General features: G+C 49.6%; 1 protein-coding gene across 4 annotated transcripts in view; it reads right to left on the reverse strand.

Annotated features, from left to right (window-relative positions):
- The window catches only part of EVA1C (eva-1 homolog C), a 75,991-nt gene that overhangs the window by 11,861 nt on the left and 47,712 nt on the right, over window positions 1–16,418 (reverse strand). For all 4 annotated transcript variants that reach the window (XM_077765522.1, XM_077765521.1, XM_077765519.1 and 1 more), the window contains exon 5: window positions 5,502–5,645. In XM_077765522.1, coding sequence (XP_077621648.1) covers window positions 5,502–5,645 — 144 coding nt within the window. The remainder of the gene's footprint in view (window positions 1–5,501; window positions 5,646–16,418) is intronic.

Raw genomic sequence — 16,418 nt, forward strand, 5'->3', positions numbered from 1 at the left:
CCGACCCTAAGAATAAACCATTGATCTCAAGATGGCCCGGAGCAAAGCTGATGGGGCTGTACTGTGAGCGAAAGCAGAGGGCAAAGCAGGAATTCTAAAGGCGAAGTGCCTGTCGCCGGCTGGGAGAAGGGAGAGGAAACCAAATATTTTTCCTGCAGAATATTGCTTATTTTTGTTTGTTCATTAGCCCAGCTGGTATCTGGGAGTAGTGGCAACAGGAAACAGGAGTGAGCCAACATAAACCGTCCAAGTTCAACTGCACTGATTTTTTAAAAAGAGTTGGGAAGACATCTTCAGCAGCTAGAAAACCTCACTTCCTTTCTCAAAGCGCTTAACTAAATGCTTTGAGGGCTGTCCCACAGAACACTCCTAAGTTGTGCATTTTCTGTGCGCAGGAGGCCCTGGTGTCTTCGTGCCTGTTGGCAGTGACAGTCACATCCAGGTGACCATCAGGTGACGATAACAGGAGGTGGCGGAAGCTGTCCGGGGGTGGGGGTGGGGCCCCAGGAATGCCCCTGGGCTGACCACGCCGATCCCGGGACCAGGGCAGCGGCCCCGAGAGCCGAACTGCGTTGTCACAAAATGCTTTCTGATGACATAGCCTGTTGGTCATTTCCGCGGCCTGCAGGGACACCCCTGATTCCCTGCCAGGAGGAAGTCCTCCCCGCCTGGAGTGACGCTTCTTTCACACCTGTCCCTCCCCTTGTTCTCAGGATACGGCCGAGCAGGGCTGGGCTCACTGCAAACAGAGGCTTTACAGCTTGAGAAAGATGAACTGCTCAGAGAGCAAGCGCAGTCCAGATGAGCTTTGCAGAATAACCCGGGCCTCAAGATGCTGAATTGCTGTGTGTCAGGAAACTGGCCCCTTTATTCATGGCAACGGTCCCGCCAGTGAGACGATCTTGAACCTGAAAATAACGGCAGGGGCTGGGATGTGATTTACCACCACCCCTCACACCTGCCTCTCTCCACTTCAGATCCGTTTGTAAAAACATCAGCAAACTATTATTCGTGGAGCTCCTAATACGCGCTGGACCCCGGGCTCAGCGCTTTAAACAGTGCGTCTTGTGCCGTCTTCATGGTGTGAAGATGTGTGTCATCCCCGTTCCCGCGGATGGGACAACGGAGGCTCAGATGGAAGCGGCAGCGCCTCACTCCTGGTCTTGCGCACACACGCCCTCGATCTTTCCGTGATGCTGCGCCGTCCACGGCGTGCTTAGCCTTTGGGAACCGGATGAAGGATTATAAAGGTGATTCCCACTTGCACCGTCCCTGTGAGTCTGTCTAGGTGAAGCCAGAGAAGATGATTCACTAAATTTGGGCAGGACGCCCACCTCGATTCTTCCCCCCTGAATAAATCTTCTGTGTCAAGCTTGGGTCGGTGCGGCCCTTAAGAAAGAAGTCTCCCCAGGTGGAACTTAGGGCACGAAAAGATTCTTCACGTTGGAGAAAAAAATGATCTCTCTGTGTAACTTCTCCTTCTCAGTAGGAGCCCAGACTGCGTGAGCGCCTACACTGAATCGCACTCCTCCTGTCCCCCAATCCTGGTAAACCCCCTTCCCTGCTGGCCCTAAATCCTGGCACCTGTTCCGCTTGCCCCCAAATCCTGGTACCACCATCCCTCCAGCCCTCCTGTCCCCAAATCCCGGCACCCACCCGCCTGCCCCATCTCCTGGGAGGAGCTGTACAGACCCTAGGCTGAGGTCCACAGGTTTCCTGTGTCTCTCAGGAACTATCAGGCTGGGGACACTGGCTGTGCCTCTCTGTCCTGGCGACACTCAAATTCTAGTGGCCATGGATAGAGAGAGGAACGATCCCTGCAGACGCGAGGGGGAGAGCAGGCTGAGTTGTCCGGGTCTGGCCTGTCCTGTTAGAAGGGCTGTCTGCAATCGCATGTCCAAGAAGCATGGCTGAGGGTTAAACTTGGAGGGAACGCGGAGAGGGGACCTCACTGAGCAGCGCGGTAAAGAAGCAGGCTGGAGTCTTGCGTCCCAGCCCCCTCACTGTGATCTGTGCTGAGTGGTCCCACACGGGCCACACGTGCTGTCTACAGTCAGAACCACAAAAGGCCCACAGCCTGGATCGCCCCCCAAGGTCCACAGAGGTGCTGAGATTCTCTGCCCAGCCTAAGCACTTGTGTGGGAGACAGAGCCAGGATTAAATGAAGCTCTATAAAACAGGGTGGAGCGTTCTTCTTAAAATGCAAATTGATGATGTCCCACAGCTCAGCCTACACTCCCATCCCCCAGGTCCCACAGTCCGGCCCTGCCGTGGGGCTCTCCGCCCAGCCTTTGCCTGTGCTGTTCCTTGCACCTGAGCTTCTCTCCTCCCCGCTTCACTTTGCCTCCTACACCACCTCCCCTGGGAAGCCCTCCTGGTCCCCACCAGCTCCCAGGGCGGAGACATTACTGCTCACTGCAGTTTCCCTACCCCCCAACCAAGAAGTGCCATCGCGGTCGCTGTGAGTGAGGCACCCCTGACCCACTGCCTGAGTCATATTGGAGGTGACTGGCATGTGTTTCTACAGAAATGAGGGCCCTCAGCTTGAGTACTTTCCCTAATGCGCCCCCACGGGGTGGGGTGCCTTGTCCCCTGTGTGGGGACAAGATTGTTGGGTAGAATCCCCAATCTGGACCAGAGGTTGCAGCCAGAAGCAGGGTATTGGAACAGACTTCTATTGGGTTGGGTCTTCTCTGACCCTCTTATGTAAGAGCATCTTTTTTTTTAATGTTTATTAAACTTTAAAGCACAAGCAGGGGAGGGGCAGAGAGAGAGGAAGACACAGAATCTGAAGCAGGCCCCGGGCTCTGAGCTGTCAGCACAAAGCTGGATATGGGGCTCGAACTCATGAACTGCAAGATCATGACCTGAGCTGAAGTCGGATGCTCAACAGATTGAGCCCCTCAGGCGACCCAGGAGCATCTTGACTTGGGTGGGGTTTGGCTGGTTCCCTCTCTCCAGGCAGCCATGTTTATAACTACGTCACATGGTCTCTGGCCAGGGCTGATCAAAGGACGGAGCTCCCTGACCCCCAGCCAATTACATATCCTTCTGTTAGAAATTTGAGGGGGGGCGCCTGGGTGGCTCATAGGTTAAGTGCCCAACTCTTGGTTTCAGCTCAGGTCACGATCTCACGGTTCACGAGTTTGAGTCTTGCATCCAGCTCTGTGCATGGAGCCTGCTTGAGGTTCTCTCCTCCCTCTCTCTCTCTCTGCCTCCTCTGTGTCTCTCTCTCCCTCAAAATAAATAAATACACTTTATTTATTTATTTTTTTAAATGTTTTATTTATTTCTAGGAGAGAGAGAGAGAGAGAGGAACAGCGTGAGCAGGGGAGGGTCAGAGAGAGAGGGAGTCACAGACTGAAACAGGCTCCAGGCTCTGAGCTGGCAGTCAGCATAGAGCCCAAAGCGGGGCTCGAACCCACGAACCGTGAGATCATGACCTAAGCGAAAGTCGGACGCTTAACCGACTAAGCCACCCAGGTGCCCCTAAATACACTTTAAAAAAAGAAATTTGGAATTAAGAGTGCCAGACTACAAGTCTCCATATTGTTAGAAATGGGACTTAAAATTGATTCAGGCTGTGGGGGTGGCCATATGCCATCCAGCTCAGTTCACAGGGAGACTGTGTGCAGGAGAGAGAGGGAGAGAGAGAGAGAAAAAAAGAGAATAAGGAAGCAGAAATGCCCTGAGAAGCAGAGAAGGGAGATGTCAGAGATGTTAGCCATGACCTTGGAGCTTCAGCCCCTCCCTGAAGCCTTGCTTCCGGGCCCTGTCTTCTGACAATGGCCTTCCAGCCACATGATACCTCCCCACCTCAACCCTCTATTTGGCTTAAGTCCGCTCACACCGGTTCCTTCAGTCACACCCAAAGAGTCCTAATCAGGACAGATTCAATTAGAAATTAATTACTGACAGTCCTCAGTCTTCGTATCAACTTCCACATCAGCTAGGAGACAAGTTTTTTAAAAATGTAAAACCTTTCATTCCTATTTGGTGACCTAGAAAATATTCAGACGTTACAAATCATTTTTTTAACGATTCTGGTTGTACAGATAGGAGCCACCTGGCCGGGGCCGAGGGGGAAGGGATATTTTTAAAATCGTAGACGCTTAGAAGGTGATTAGAAGGTGTCTTAGAACGTATCTGCTTGGTGGGGGGAACAGGCAGTATTTGCCTCGCAGTGAGGCACCCTTCCCTATGGCATAAGTCCTGGGGTCCACACTGGTGGACAAGGAAGGGCGTGTCCTAGGGAGATGGGAAGGACACGGTCAACCTGCACAGCCCCGTGTCTACAACCGAGCTGCGAGCCCCGTCTCTGACCTCCGCCTCCTATCAATCATTTCCAAACGAACAGTCCACGTGTTGGGATTACCAACCAAAAATGCACCGTGCCCTCAGCGAGTAATTAGTGCCGACTCACTCTCGGGTAGCTTTATGCAACTGGAATCTGATGAACCAGGCATTTCATTTTCTTGCTTGAAGACACTGGGGAAACCAAGCCATGCTGCAGTGTGACCTTTTTCATTGCTTTAGGGTGAGCATTTGATCTGCTGACTCACCGCTGTGGGTACACTGATAAAATGGCTGTTGGCAGCTCAGAGAGTTAGTCAGAGCCTAAAACCCAGACGGGTAGGTTAACCTGGAGCCAAACAATACGTCTGGGAGCTTGTATGACACATCCATACATTTTAGAGCCCCCTAAGCACACAGATTAAAATCACTATTCTAGGGGCGCCTGGGTGGCTTAGTCGGTTAAGCGTCCGACTTTCACTTAGGTCATGATCTCGCAGTTCGTGGGTTCGAGCCCCGCGTCGGGCTCTGTGCTGACTGCCAGCTCAGAGCCTGGAGCCTGTTTCAGTCTGTGACTCCCTCTCTCTCTGACCCTCCCCTGCTCACGCTCTCTCTCTCTCTCCTAGAAATAAATAAAAATATTAAAAAAAAGAAAAAAATAAAATAAAATAAAATCACTATTCTAACAACATCAGTCTTACCCTATTCACTTGGTCTTTTCCTATTCTCCCCGTTTGCTGCCAATCTGATTGCTGAAAGGGCTTTAAAAATTGGGGTTTTTTAAAATATGTTTTTACTTTTGAGAGAGAGAGAACATGAGCGGGCAAGGGACAGAGAGAGAGAGGGAGACACACAATCTGAAGCAGGCTCCAGGCTCTGAGCTGTCAGCACAGAGCCCGACGCGGGGCTCGAACTCACGAACCACGAGAGCCAAAGTCAGACGCTTACCCCCGAGCTACCCAGGTGCCCACTGAAAGTGCTTTTAAAACAGATTCTGACCAAAGAACTTGTACGGTGTTTCTAACGTGAACAGCATATACAAGAAGAAAAGATAGAAAAAGAGACTCTTGAATATGTGGGACAATGACGCGTTCTCAGGAGTAGCACCGTTTGGCCTGTTGCCAGCAAATGCCTTTTGTTCACGCGACCATCGCCTCCCAAAGAGGAAGGGTCTCCCTTCGAGAGGTTTGTGGAGGGTGTCTTCTTACCACAGGCGTAGGTGACAGAGAGGTATTTTCTCACTCCTGGCAGACACGGGCTCCCGAAATGGTGATTGTTGACGATGAGTTTGCACCTCTGCTTTCCATAGCACCTTCTGGATAACACTTGCACTGCTGAGTAAGACAAACAGTCTGAAAGGCAGGGAACAGTAAAAGAACGTTACGGTACATTCCGTATCTGGCCGCCACGTGGCTTCTGTTATTTTCTGTAGGGAAATCTACTGAGCTTTCACATCTCAGAGAGATAGTTTCTCTGATTATTTTCTGACTCATAAAAGCACCCAAGATGCTTTACCATGGAAATCACACGGGCTAAGTACCGTATAGCCAGAGCCAGCCTCCTGACATGTGCTAGAAGAATCCTGAGCTTACTGTAATGCTCTGCTGTCACCACCTTGAAATTGGTACATGTTTTTTGTATTGTGTTTTTATTTATTTCTGAGAGAGAGAGGCAGCGTGAGCAGGGGAGGGTCAGAGAGAGAGGGAGACACAGAATCTGAAGCAGGCTCCAGGCTCTGAGCCCCCCAACGCGGGGCTCGAACTCATGAACCATGAGATCATGACCTGAGCCGAAGTCAGATCCTTAACCGACTGAGTCACCTAGGTGCCCCATCGTACATGTTTGTGAACAAGGGGTCGCATATTTTCATTCTGCATCAGGCCCCGCAAATTATGTAACAGACCTTGCATACAGAACAGGCAAAATATGTAGAAAGTTGAATGAAGATTCTTATTTCTTTTACGTCCTTTGCCAGTCCTTAAAATATTTTATTTGTCTATGAGAAACATAACAGAAGACCACGGGGGAAGGGAAGGGGAAAAAATAAGTTTCAAACAGAGAGGGGGAAATGGGGGATGGGCGCTGAGGTGGGCACTTGTTGGGAGGAGCACTGGGTATTGTATGTAAGCGATGAATCATGGGAATCTACCCCCGAAATCAAGAGCACACTCGGCATACTGTATGTTAGCCAACTTGACAATAAATTATATTTTAAAAAATAAAAATAAAATGTATAATCCAAAAAAATATATTTTATTTGTCTATTTTGAGAATCCATCTCCCCCACGTGAACATAGGCTCCGTGAGAACAGGGGCCTTGTCCTATCTTGTTCGTCATTTAATTCCCACACCCTGATGAGTGAATGAAATGTACTAATAAACATGAGGCCACGTTGCTCGGCACCTGGCATCACGCCAGGTGATCACAATTAGTAAATATTAATTCAATACGCACAGAGGACGCTGTGCAGCGGCGTGATGTGCCGTCAGGAAGACAAGGCAGAAGAAATCTGCTTTGCATTCACAGAATGGGCTGGAGCTGGAGAGACAGAACCCACGCGTGAGACCTGATGTCTAACCACAGGACACAGAAGGTGAGTGTCAGCAGTGAGTGACCAGGACACGAGGTGCCGGGGTCAGAGGCGGGAGAGATCAGTGCGAACCAGAGTGGTCATGGCAGGCTTTGTGGCGTAGAGGGGCTTGGTCATGGGAGAAGGAGCATGAATTAGGTAGAGGCGAGCAAGAGAGAAAGGCATAAACACCCAGCCCGGTGGGCTGGCATCACTGAAGGGGAGTCTAGGGGGCTGACTGCAAGTTGGAAGAGTGGATGCCAGCCGGGAGGCCATAGAGAATGAGCAGGAAAAGGAAAATGGAGCGAGACAGAGCTTGTGTTTGAATGCTTAGCCAAAGACAGATGCTACTCTCCAAGCAACATGGAGCCTACAGAAATGGATGGCCTGATGCTGTTGTCCTTTAGTGGCAGTGTACGGGGCCCTCTGGGAGAGAAAGGGAACCAAATGTAGGGAGACCAGTTTGGAAGCAATTTTACTAATACACACTGGGAGGAATTAAGAGCTTGAAGAGCAGAGAACAGCGGAGGGACTTTTAGAGACCTTACAAAGTTGGGTCCCCTTATAACATCAGCTAACATTACGACAAATTCTGTTCTCGGCACATGTACGCCATCTGATTTGGTGTTCCCAACCACTCTATGGAGTACACTGTTTATCATATATGTAATATATGTATATATTACAATAAGTCGCATAGGATAGTTTATTTATATAATATATAAATCAGGGAAATACAAATGAAGACCGCAATGAAAAATATGTTTTCCACTTTCTCGATTGGCAAAACTTGAGAAGACCGACAATCCCGAGTGTTGAGCAGGACACGATCAGTGGTCCTTTCCCAAAACCCTGCAGGATTCGCAGTCAAGAGATCTGAGAATCTCTTGTATGGTCTCTGCTTTAGGAAGAAGTAGCCGTCTGAGTTATGAAATTCTTAGAAGTCTGATGTAACCACTGTTGTTTCTTCCGTAACAAAGGAAATGCCTGTTTGTAGCTGAAAACAAGAAGAGCCCAGATAAGCTCAAACTAGGGAAACAGAAATTCCCAGCAAATCCAACCATCAAGGAAAAGAACAATTCACCTTTAAAGAACCTCCTTCTAGTCTCTTCTGTGTGTGACTGTCCTTCCTCTCAGTGGGGTCACGGACATATTACTCTGCACACTCCCTTTTCCCCCCATTTGTTAATACATCTGTGAACATTTTAACATGAACGTCATTGTGAAGAATTGCATGGCTTTTCCTTTCATGGACGTGACAGCAATACAATCGTCATTCAGCTGATTTCCGGCATTGGACATTAGAAGCAGTCGTGTGTGGGGTGCCGGGGTGGCTCAGGCGGCTGAGCGTCTGACTCTTGATTCCCACTCAGGTCTTGACCTCATGGTCATGGGATGGAGCTCCGAGTTGGGCTCTGCCTGGACAGCGTGGAGCCTGCTTGGGATTCTCTCTCTCCCTCTCTCTGCCCCTCCTCCTCTCTCAAAATAAATAAATAAACTTAAAAAAAAAAAAAGCAGCAGCAGTTCTGTGTGGAACATCTTTAGAGCTAAATATCTGCACACAAGCACGACATTCACCATGGGAGTTCTTGGAAGTAGACTGTTTTGTCAAAGGTTATTCAAAATACTCAGGCTTTGGATACGCGCCGCCGAACTGTTATCCAGACAAGTTGTACCGAGTCACGGTCCTGCCAGAATTGTATGAGGGCTCTAGAAACCTTATATTTTCTTAGGACTTGTGCCTGACCAGATTCTTTTAAGACTAACAGAGAAAGAAAAAAAATTTTTTTAAACCCTCTCATTTATAAGACCACAACCCTCCTCGACCCAGGAGGTCTTGTGACAAGTGTGATTTAGAGAGGCAGGCGTCTGCACCCTTAAATTACCCTGGGAGCCAAAGAATGTATCTTGGTCAGAGTGAAACCCACAGTGTGTTTTCAGGAAGCGGCCCAAGGTAATTCAGGTCTGACTCAGGTCTGACCATATCCGTGTTGACACTGAGCTCTGAACTCTTTGCAGGATTTTTTTTCCAAGTGATTATCTCCCTCTCAGGCTGAGTTTGTTTGCACCCTCTCTTCCTGGCAGACTATTCTCCACCCCCCGTACAGCTGATAACACGATACTCAGCCATTTAATTTAACATTTCTTTTAGCTATTGTTTAGCACTGAAACGGAAGTTAATTCATCCTCACAACGTGTGTTTATTTTGATAATTAGGCTGCTCTTAAGTGACTCCGTCTTGGCAGTGGGGGCCCCTGGCACCTTCATCTTTGGCTGGAAAGTCGAGGCCCACCCACACGTGGCCTTGGGATGGCCTTAGCCCAGCCTCTGGGGCCCACTGGGTGGTTTTCTCGTTCTCTTATTAAGGAAACAGCAGGATGTCTGGACCCCACCCAGAAAATGTAACTGTAGCAGGAAATGATGTCACAGTGGACGCCCAGCCAAAGGAACTTTCTGAAGTTCATGCCCAGGTCTGTGGGAAGGCCCACCCCCTTCTGTGAGGAGACGCTGTTTCACTGGTGTTCATTTGGGGCCAGCAGTGATCAAACACGTTTACACCTTCCCTTCCCTCCTCTCCCCTCCCCTTCTCTCCCCTCCCTTCCCTTCCCTTTCCTTCCCTTCAATAAGACCTACAGCTTCTGATGGATCTGACTTGCTCGAAGATCTTTCAGAAGTGACTTCGAAGGGTCAGCACCCTCAAGATAAGACACCAGATGTAGCTTCAGTTGAACTGGTGGGGCAGTACGAGCTCACTTTTTGAAGACGGTCTCACAGCTGGCTTAGTCATCAGTTTTCTGTGTCTTCCCTTTTATTTTACAGCTTAGTTTTATTTCAAAGTATTGCATTGCTAAGGCTGCTATAAAGTACCACAGACTAGGAGCTTACACAACAGAAATCTATTTCCTCTCAGCTTGGGAGGCTGGGAGTCCAAGATGGCGGCAGGGTTGATTCCTTCCCGGGCCTCTCTCGTTGGCTTGCAGATGGCCATCTTCTCCTTTTGTCCACATGGTCTTCCTCTGTGTGCGTCTTCTGTGTCCTAACTTCCTCTTCTTATAAGGACACACACAAGTTACATTGGATTAGCATCCACATGACCTTAATTTAACTTAAACATCTCCTTAAAGACCCTCTCTTTGGGGTGTCTGGGTGGCTCCATCAGTTAAGCTTCTGACTCTTGATTTTGGGTCCGGTCATGGTTTCACAGTTCACGAGAGCCCCTTGTCAGGTTCTATATTGATAACGTGGAGCCTGCTTGGGATTCTCTCTCCCCCTCTCTTTCCTCTCATTCTCTCTCTCTCTCTCTCTCTCTCTCTCACTCGCTCGCTCTCTCTCTCAAAAATAAATAAATAAAACTTAAAAGAAAAAGACCCTTTTTGCAAATACAGCTACATTCTGAGGTACTGAGGGTTAGGACTCCAACATAGGAATTTTAGAGGCACACAATTCAGCCCATTACAGCCTTCAAGATGGCCCCTGATCATCTTCACCTCCTGGAACTCACACCGCTTGTGTACTCTCCTCCCACAAAGAATTAGCACTGGTCTGTGGGACCCACATGGTACCGTGGAGGTGACGGTGTGTGGCTTGCATTTGTTTCTCTGTATCACATGCTCTGGGAGAAGTCGGCTGACATATCATAGGACACTGAAGAGACCCACATGAGGAGAATGGAGGCCTCCCACCTACAACGGCGCCCACTCGCCGGCCATAAAAGCCATCCACCTTGGAAGCCCAGCCTTCAGGTGACTACAGCCTCAGCCAGCCACCTAGCTGCCACCTCACCAGACCCTAAGCAATGGCCACCCAACCAAACGGCCCCAGAATTCCTGCCTCATGAGGCAATATGTGTTTGTTTTGGTTTTAAGTCACTAAATTGGGGGTATTTTGCTACACTGAAACAGAAAACAAACACATATTTTGATATTTTGAAAGTGGGTTGCTGGGATAAAAACAAATCCTAAAAATGTGGGCGTGGCTTTGGAACTGGACTTTGGGCATGAGTTGGGAGGACACTGAGGAAAGTGCTGATGAAAGTCTAAGGCCTTGAAGAGCCGTCCAGCATCTGTAACCTTTGCAACCTGAGGCCAAGTGCACCTCAGAGTAGAATTTCCCAACTTCAGAAATGAATGGGCACAGGGGTGCCGGATATTTCCCTTGGGCCCCCGGGCTGCTCCCCAGCCATTGATTTCAGCATTGGGTACTGCCTCCCTTCACCCTACTGTGCCGTACAAATAGAATTTTCTGGGTCACCGTGGAGAAAGGCTAGGGAGCACTGTTCAAGGCCAGGGTGTGGGGTGGGACCAATCCCTGGCCATGGTCTCTCCTGCCTGATATATTCCAGATGGGACCAGCTTGCTTAGGGCACTGAACACTGAACGGAGGCTCTGTCTTCCCCCAGACATGGGCTCAGAGGCTTTGCTGAGGACAGGCGTGAGCACCTTTATGTCCCTGGGAATGTCCAGTACGAGTTCAGGTCCCACCAGAGTAGGTACTGTTGGCCAGGAGGTGGGCAGCCCTGAGGATGCTCATGGGAGCGTGATGGCATCATGACATGGGGTTGGAGGTCATGTGCAGACACCCGACTTCCATCCAGGGTGTCCCCCCTCCCCACCGCCATTAAGCCCCTTCCTTTTGAACCTATCTGACATGTAAAGTACACAGAACCATAAAAGCAACAGCTGCGCATAACAAATGCAAACTCAAGTCCAGAAAAAAAAAATGCCATGGGGTGAGACAGCAGAAAGGCATGTAAAGGATTAACATCACTACTCTGTCATGTAAAAGTTTATGAAAGAAAATTAAGGGTCCCACTACCAATAAAGAAGAAAGGGAGAGAGACAGTGGGCAAAGTGCAAATACAAGAATCACAAAAACATGGGAAATGTTCAAAGTCATTAATATTCAAAGAAAGGCAGAATAAAAGGACCATTTTATACCTATTAAATTGGAACCGTGAGCTATCGTACTACCTCTGCCAGAGTCGTAAGGAAGTCCGGAGTTACACATTGCTGTTTACACATACAAATTGATAACAAAAAGGTTTTGGAAAAGAGCTCTGGTGAACATATAAAGCATTGTCAACATGCCCACGCCCTCTTTTAGCATAAAACTTCTGGGGATTTATCCCAAGGAAACAATCCAGAGGAAAGAGAAAGCTACAAGCACAAGTTTGTTATACATCACTTACTATATTGGAAAATCAGAAGCAGTAAAATAACCCAGCCCCTAGGGAATGGCTAATCAATGACCTACTGGATCCCTTTAACAAGATAGTAGGAAAGGACTGGCATTGTTAGGATTCTGGTGGCCACAGGGAAGAACACCCATGATAGAAAGTGAAATTTCAAAGCGGAATCAAACGCATCTGTTTCAGAATTGCCAATATGTAAAAACCATTCTGCGTTCCCACACCAGGACTTGGAAGAGACCCTGCAGAGCTAAAAGCTTCTCATTTGATGGGTATCATTTGTGGCTGAACTGTTTTCTTATTTCTCTCTCTCTTTTTGAGTGTGCAAGCTGGGGAGAGGGACAGAGGGAGAAAGAGAGAGAGAATCTTAAGCAGGCTCCACACCTAGCATGGAGCCCCACATAGGGCTCAATCTCACGACTGTTAGTGAGATCATGACCTAAGCTGAAATCAATAGTCAGGTGCTCAACCCACTGAGCCACCCAGGCGCCCCTGAACCAGGTTCTTATTTCTGCTAAATGTACTTAGGGCACTGGTACAAGTCAATAACAATGATTATAATAATCATCTTCCAGAAAGAGCTGGAAATGCCCTCCCTTGGTATTTAAGTGCCACATCAGCTGTGCTTCTGACGTCACTGAGGTCCGGCTGGCCTCCACACATGTTCCCAGGGAGGCCCGGAGGCCAGAGCTTATGGGCTCCCAGAAGAGGAAAGGTATGCACATCACTTTCCAGAGGCCACAGAGATGCCCGACCATCCGGGCCTAGAACTGTCCACCTGCCAAGCGCATGCCAAGGTCCCAGGGTTGAGAAGAAACAGCCCTTTCCTCTCCTTCAACGCAATGTTGCTGAGCTCCAGTCCTAAGTGGGAACTTAGAGCACAGATCACACTGGCAGCCCGTGGACCGGATATGGCCTGTAGGCATGTTTTCTTTGGCTCAAACACTGTTTGAAAAGTTGGAACATTTCACGTCACAGAAAAAAAAAAAACTCCGGATTTCCAGCAACCGATGAGGGTTTGGAAGCTGTGACGACATCAGACCCACCAACCATGCACCTGTGGGAGGCCCATGTGGGCGCCTCACTCAGGAGAGGCTCGGATTCATCCACACACGTCAAGAGTCACGCAGGCGCCTGCCCTGTGCCAGGCCCTGCCCTTGTTGCTGGGAATTCTGCAGGAAGCAGACAGACAGACACCGTCTGTACGGGGCTTACCTTCCCCTGGGGAAACAGACCATTCGCATGTAAGTGATGATCTCCACGCTATGAAGACAATCAAACATGGGACCGCACAGACAAAGGACCGTGCCGGCGGGGAGGCCCCGGAGGCCTATCTGAGAAGGACCTTTGACTCGATTCCTGAATGATGCAACGGAGCCGGCCGTGCAAAGACATGGGGTGACGTCATTCCAGGCCAAAGGAAGAGCCCGTGCACAGGCCCCAGGCTACGAATGGGTGTGCGGTGCCCCGCAGTTCATTCGTTCATTCATCCATCCAGTCTTGCCACAGCTGGGAGAATGGATTTATTCTAATTACAAAGGACAAAGCGCTGGGCTTTAAGGGGTGGGAGGGTATCGTGATCTGATTTATTTTAATAATCTCTCCCTGGCTGCTAAGTGAAGAAAGAATTAAGAGGGGGGAGGGAGTCAGGAAGGAGGGGCCAGTCAGGAGGTGGTCCCGATGGTCCAGGCGAGATGCTCCGCAGGGAGCAAAGTGGCCGGATGAGAGACACTCGGTGCAGGAGAGCCGACAGCTTGCAGACGGACTCTGGTGGACAGGGGAGTCAAAAGGAGGGCTTTCTAAAGTGGGTGATATTGGGGGCACCTGGGTGGCTCAGTCGGTTAGGCATCCGACTTTGGCTCAGGTCATGATTTCACAGTTTGTGAGTTTGAGCCCCAAGTGGGGCTCTGTGCTGACAGCGTGGAACCTGCTTGGGATTCTCTCCTCTGTCTCTGCCCCTCCCCCACTTGGGCTCTCGCTCTCTCTCTCTCTCAAAATAAATAAATAAACTTAAGGAAAATAAAGTAGGTAGTATCGAAGTGTTTATACAAGAGGAATAAACATGGGCTGAATAAAAAATTTTGAAAAAACATTAAAAAATCAAAAAAAAAGGGGGGGCGCCTGGGTGGCTTAGTCGGTTAAGCGTCCGACTTTCGCTTAGGTCATGATCTCACGGTTCGTGGGTTCGAGCCCCGCGCCGGGCTCTGTGCTGACTGCCAGCTCGGAGCCTGGAGCCTGTTTCAGTCTGTGACTCCCTCTCTCTCTGACCCTCCCCTGCTCACGCTGTCTCTCTCTTTCTCCTAGGAAAAAAAAAAAAAAAAAAACATGGGCTGAACATGCCAAGTGCAGTTTAAAATATTCACGGGTCTACCTGGGCCAAGCGAGCGACTTCTTAGCATCCAGCTAGATGGAGAAAACAGGTCAGCACGGGCAGCCGACGGTTTGTACCCCTGCACGCAAGCGAGGGTCCGCCCTGCAGCGCTGACCCGGCAGGAGGGAAGAGTTGGGTCTCCATGCGAGCACTCACAGGGCCTTTCGTCTTCCCCGGGAGCCCCCGCCCCACCGCACAGCACAGCCCAGATGCTCTCTGGCACTTGGCAGTGGTTCATGAACTCAGTGAACAGCTTGATCTTCAACCTCACATGTAGTCAACAGGCAAGGGACGAAGCCCTTGACCATGAAGGGTGGGAGGGGACAGGGGAAGGATGAGCAGGTAGCTTTTGCCGTGTGACTTTGCCAGGGCTCAAACTTTTTAAAAGCGGGACCACTAAGCAACGGGCAGTCTTGCCTTCACGGGACTTTCCCATATTGACAAGGGTTATTCGTGGCTTTAGAACAGCTGGCAGGCCTGAGGATTCCTTGAAGTCTCTACAGCCAGTCTTTTAGCCATGATGTCTACTAATATTTTCTATGGCTGATTACTTTCCACTTTAAACCCAACTCCCCGGGTGCCTGGGTTGATCAGTCGGTTGAGCGTCTGACTTCGGCTCAGGTCATGATGTCACTGTTCGTGAGTTCGAGTCCCGCATCAGGCTCTGTGCTGACAGCTCAGAGCCTGGAGCCTGCTTCAGATTCTGTGTCTTCCTCTCTCTCTCTGACCCTCCCCTGCTCATGCTGTCTCTCTCTCTCTCTCAGAAATAAATAAAACACATGCTGTCTCTCTCTCTCTCTCAGAAATAAATAAAACATTTAAAAAAAATTTTTTTTAAACCCAACTCCCGTCCAGCTTCCCAGGAACCGAAGGCAGGGACTTAGAGCACATAAATCATTCATCCTGCGTACAGATCAGCCTGCTTGGCTGACTGACTACCACTCAAAACAACAGCTGAAATAGATATGATTTACTGCTGCCTTCCCAAAATACGTGTGGCTAAGTCTGATTCAGCAAGCCTCAGAAATGGGGGGCTCCACCCCAGTATTAAGAAGTAGAGTCCCTTTTGTGCAGAGAGGTAGGTCAGATCACCAACGGTCCCTTTTCCAACCAAAGAGACCAGATCACATGGGGAGTCCTTGCACGATGTTTACAACAGCGATCAGACGGGGCTTTTGGAAGGATGCCTCTGCCATCTGGGCAGAACGGAAAGCTGGGAGCAGGGACACGGTGCAGTGACCAGGGCCCAGACCCGAGGCGGTAGCGGGAGCCAGGGTGGAGGTGGTGGAGACGTTCTGAACGCATGCACGTTATACGAGACGGAGACTGGGGTGTCAGGAACTCACGGGTTGTGACGTACCAGGGGAAACCCCCTCACAAAGGCCTCTTTGCCCCATTTGGCTGCCGAGACTGTGAAATGGGAGCCCCTCCTCCAGGCCCGATCAAGAGCAGCTAGATGCCAGCACTGCCCCTCAAAAGACCCTCCACCAGCCTCTTCCCAGAACAGTGGGCTGGGGGCCTTGGTGGCCCATGTCCCTCATGAACTGCTTTTTTGTTCTCTCTTTCTGGTCTTGCCTGAGAGCTTGCCTATGCAGTACAGTCACTTTATGTTCTTTTTTTCAGATCCAAGATACTTGGTGTGGTATGAATTTCTTTTTAAAATTAATGTTTAATTTCACATGTGATCCATGAATAAATTGTAGCAATTTAATACATTACAGAGCTCATTTTACTTTTGATGAATAAAGTGCAACTCTCTAGGCTGTTTCCCAGTGGGGCCCGTTCTCTCCGGTAGTACGGTGGGTAAAGATCAGGCCGTTGCCCTGGTGTTTGGTTAAACACCAGTGGAGACTGCTGTGAAGATGTTTTTAAGGTAGGACTAACATGTAAGTTGGTGGACTGTGTGTAAAGCAGATTACCCTTCCTAATGTGGGTGGGCCTTAACCAATCAGTTGAAGGCCTGCTTTTCCTCCAGGCTGCAGCATAGAAAATCTGC

This window comes from Crocuta crocuta, unplaced genomic scaffold (assembly GCF_008692635.1).
Source record: "Crocuta crocuta isolate KB4526 unplaced genomic scaffold, BGI_CrCroc_1.0 scaffold84, whole genome shotgun sequence".
Classification (NCBI taxonomy): domain Eukaryota; kingdom Metazoa; phylum Chordata; class Mammalia; order Carnivora; family Hyaenidae; genus Crocuta; species Crocuta crocuta.